The 2,520-nt window shown below is 44.6% G+C and overlaps 1 protein-coding gene across 1 annotated transcript in view; it reads left to right on the forward strand.

The window, feature by feature from the left end:
• The first annotated feature begins 137 nt into the window (after positions 1-137).
• The window catches only part of fbxl20 (F-box and leucine-rich repeat protein 20), a 7,891-nt gene continuing 5,508 nt past the window's right edge, over positions 138-2,520 (forward strand). The window contains exons 1-6 of the mRNA XM_035655661.1: positions 138-557; positions 1,409-1,463; positions 1,612-1,686; positions 1,837-1,931; positions 2,030-2,098; positions 2,179-2,274. Coding sequence (XP_035511554.1) covers positions 430-557; positions 1,409-1,463; positions 1,612-1,686; positions 1,837-1,931; positions 2,030-2,098; positions 2,179-2,274 — 518 coding nt within the window. The 5' untranslated portion in view covers positions 138-429. The remainder of the gene's footprint in view (positions 558-1,408; positions 1,464-1,611; positions 1,687-1,836; positions 1,932-2,029; positions 2,099-2,178; positions 2,275-2,520) is intronic.

A 2,520-nucleotide genomic window follows, 5' to 3' on the forward strand; every position in this document is an offset into this window, starting at 1 on the left:
TCTGTGGATTATAGGCTAGTATTTGCACTCACACAGCATGCAATTATTTCTGTGGAAATCCATTAGCTGTTTGCAGAAGCTGGAGCAGTTCACCGGAGAGTCACAAAAGATGTATTGTAACAAACTCCAGTGTACATTCTCAGTACATGCTAATGTACAGTGTAAACAACACAGAAAGTAAGGGAAGAATATGCAGACAGAAAAGATAACATGAAAGCTAAGGCCTCACAGTTCTGTAGTCGACAGTACAAAGTTCTGTCCTAATGATTTTGCTCCGAAGACACAAAACTCTGTCTCTTGTGCTGTTTTATCTTCTGTCACCTTTTGTGTTTTCCAAGACTTGACATTGAATCTCTCTCAGCTGATGAGATTACGATCAGTTTTTCTTGCTTTCTATTTGCTGGTGCTGTCCTTGAGTGAGGCGGGTGGATGAAGGGAGGCCCAGCTATGTTAAAAAGGATGCCGGGACTAACATTATCCTCTGCACCCTTTCAGATGTTCACAAACAGTGATGAGGCAGTCATCAATAAAAAGCTGCCTAAGGAGCTGTTGTTACGGTGAGTGACATTTCAAAACACTTCAGACTATCTGCTGGTCGTTTTGCAAGCAACAGTGGCATGTTTCATACTCCACATTAACCTCCCTACCTTCGCTCCCAATCAGCACATCCAATCATATACAAAGGCACAATTGGCCTTGCACCACCCTTCTCCCGCTACAGCCGTCAAACACAGACACACACATTGTGCATCTTACGATCATATACTGTATGCTCACTTGCCCTTTAGCAAATATTTCAACTAAACTAACCACCAAGATGCCAATTTCCCCTCGTTCCCCACCCTACTCTGCTCCCCCAATGCTAAAACTGTAATTTAAAACAGATGCTTGAGGCTATAAAGCATTCAAATTGATTTCAGGCAGAAAAAAAAAAAAAACTCAGCAGCCCCTGAGCAAACAGAAAATGAAGGCCATAACTCAAGCCTCGGCCTTGCCAGCCAAGCTGCCTGTGCTGCGGCTGCTGATTCTGTGCGACTTGGCCAGGTTCAATGCCCTGATTTGTGAGGCTGGCAGGCTGTGCTGGGACTCACTGCATCCTTGCTTCAACCCTTATACAGTTTTTGCTGCATTGAGGAATCTTATAATAAGTTTCCAGCTCTGTTCCTTAGAAGCAGATTGCGTGTCTTCCTCACCAGGACCCCACTTTGAGTAAACACATCTATCCTGCAAACAGGATAAACACATATATCATGCTGACAGTCAAAGACAATATTAGCTGATTTACTCGCACCCCTGTGCTGTGAGTGGAAGCAGACACAGGGCTGCGTTGAGGGCAGAGTCTAGTGTAAAGAGGAAGCTTCTGGCAGCGGGGGTCAGGGTCTCTAAACCGTCCCTGTCTGTCTTCCAGAATCTTCTCCTTTCTGGATGTGGTGACACTCTGTCGCTGTGCCCAGGTCTCTCGGGTGAGTTTGTGTTCACAAGGTGTGTGTATGCATGGGTGTGTGACTGCGTGTTTGTCTGTGTGTTTTTAGTGTGCGTTCTGTGTGTGTATGTTGTATGTTTGAGAAAAATATTGACCCTAAACGTCTCTTTCTCCCTCACTGCTCTCAGTCCTGGAATGTTCTGGCTTTGGACGGCAGCAACTGGCAACGAATCGACCTCTTTGACTTTCAGAGGGACATTGAGGTGAGTCAATCTGATTTCCATCTACTTTTCCCTTGCCTTTAACTTCATTTTTGCTGTGTACTGTGCTGTTTCTTTCCACACTTTACTCTTCAGTCATGACCAAGGTGCAGAAGCAAATACAGTGAGCTGAGTAGATTGTTTTTGTTACAGGGCCGGGTGGTGGAGAACATCTCAAAGCGATGTGGAGGGTTCCTTAGGAAGCTGAGTCTGCGGGGTTGCCTGGGTGTGGGTGATAGTGCCCTCAGGTGAGTTTGCCAACAGACATTCTAGCTGTAGTTCAGCCCTTGGGGAGGGACAGACAAGAAGTTTACTATCACCATCATATAAATGTTTGTTTTTGCAGGACTTTCTCGCAGAACTGCAGAAACATTGAGCTACTTAGTCTGAATGGCTGCACTAAGATCACTGACAGGTGTGTGAATTGTTCTGGGATACCAATGTATCAGAATGTCACTTCTCCTCCAAAGCGCTCATTGTCTTTCTCTTCTGCAGCACGTGTAATAGTCTCAGTAAGTTCTGTCCAAAGCTGAAGCACCTGGACCTCGCCTCCTGTACCTCAATCACCAACCTGTCACTCAAAGCTCTCAGGTGTGTAGGCTCATTGTTGTGATGTATGCTTCCACTGAATTAACATACCTTAACAAAACGTAACGTATTATGAACTCTTATTCAACACCCTCAAATTCCAGCCGTTATCCCTCATTGATTTCCTCCATTAACCGTTTCACAATACTGTATATGTTGATTGTACAATAGATCCTTCAGTAATATTGTGTACCTTCACCATATTTCCCCCGTCAATGCTGGGTTTTCCTTTTTGCAATTTTTTTTCTT

This window comes from Morone saxatilis, unplaced genomic scaffold (genome assembly GCF_004916995.1).
Source record: "Morone saxatilis isolate NCDOM2014 unplaced genomic scaffold, NCSU_SB_2.0 Contig14, whole genome shotgun sequence".
NCBI classification, from domain to species: domain Eukaryota; kingdom Metazoa; phylum Chordata; class Actinopteri; family Moronidae; genus Morone; species Morone saxatilis.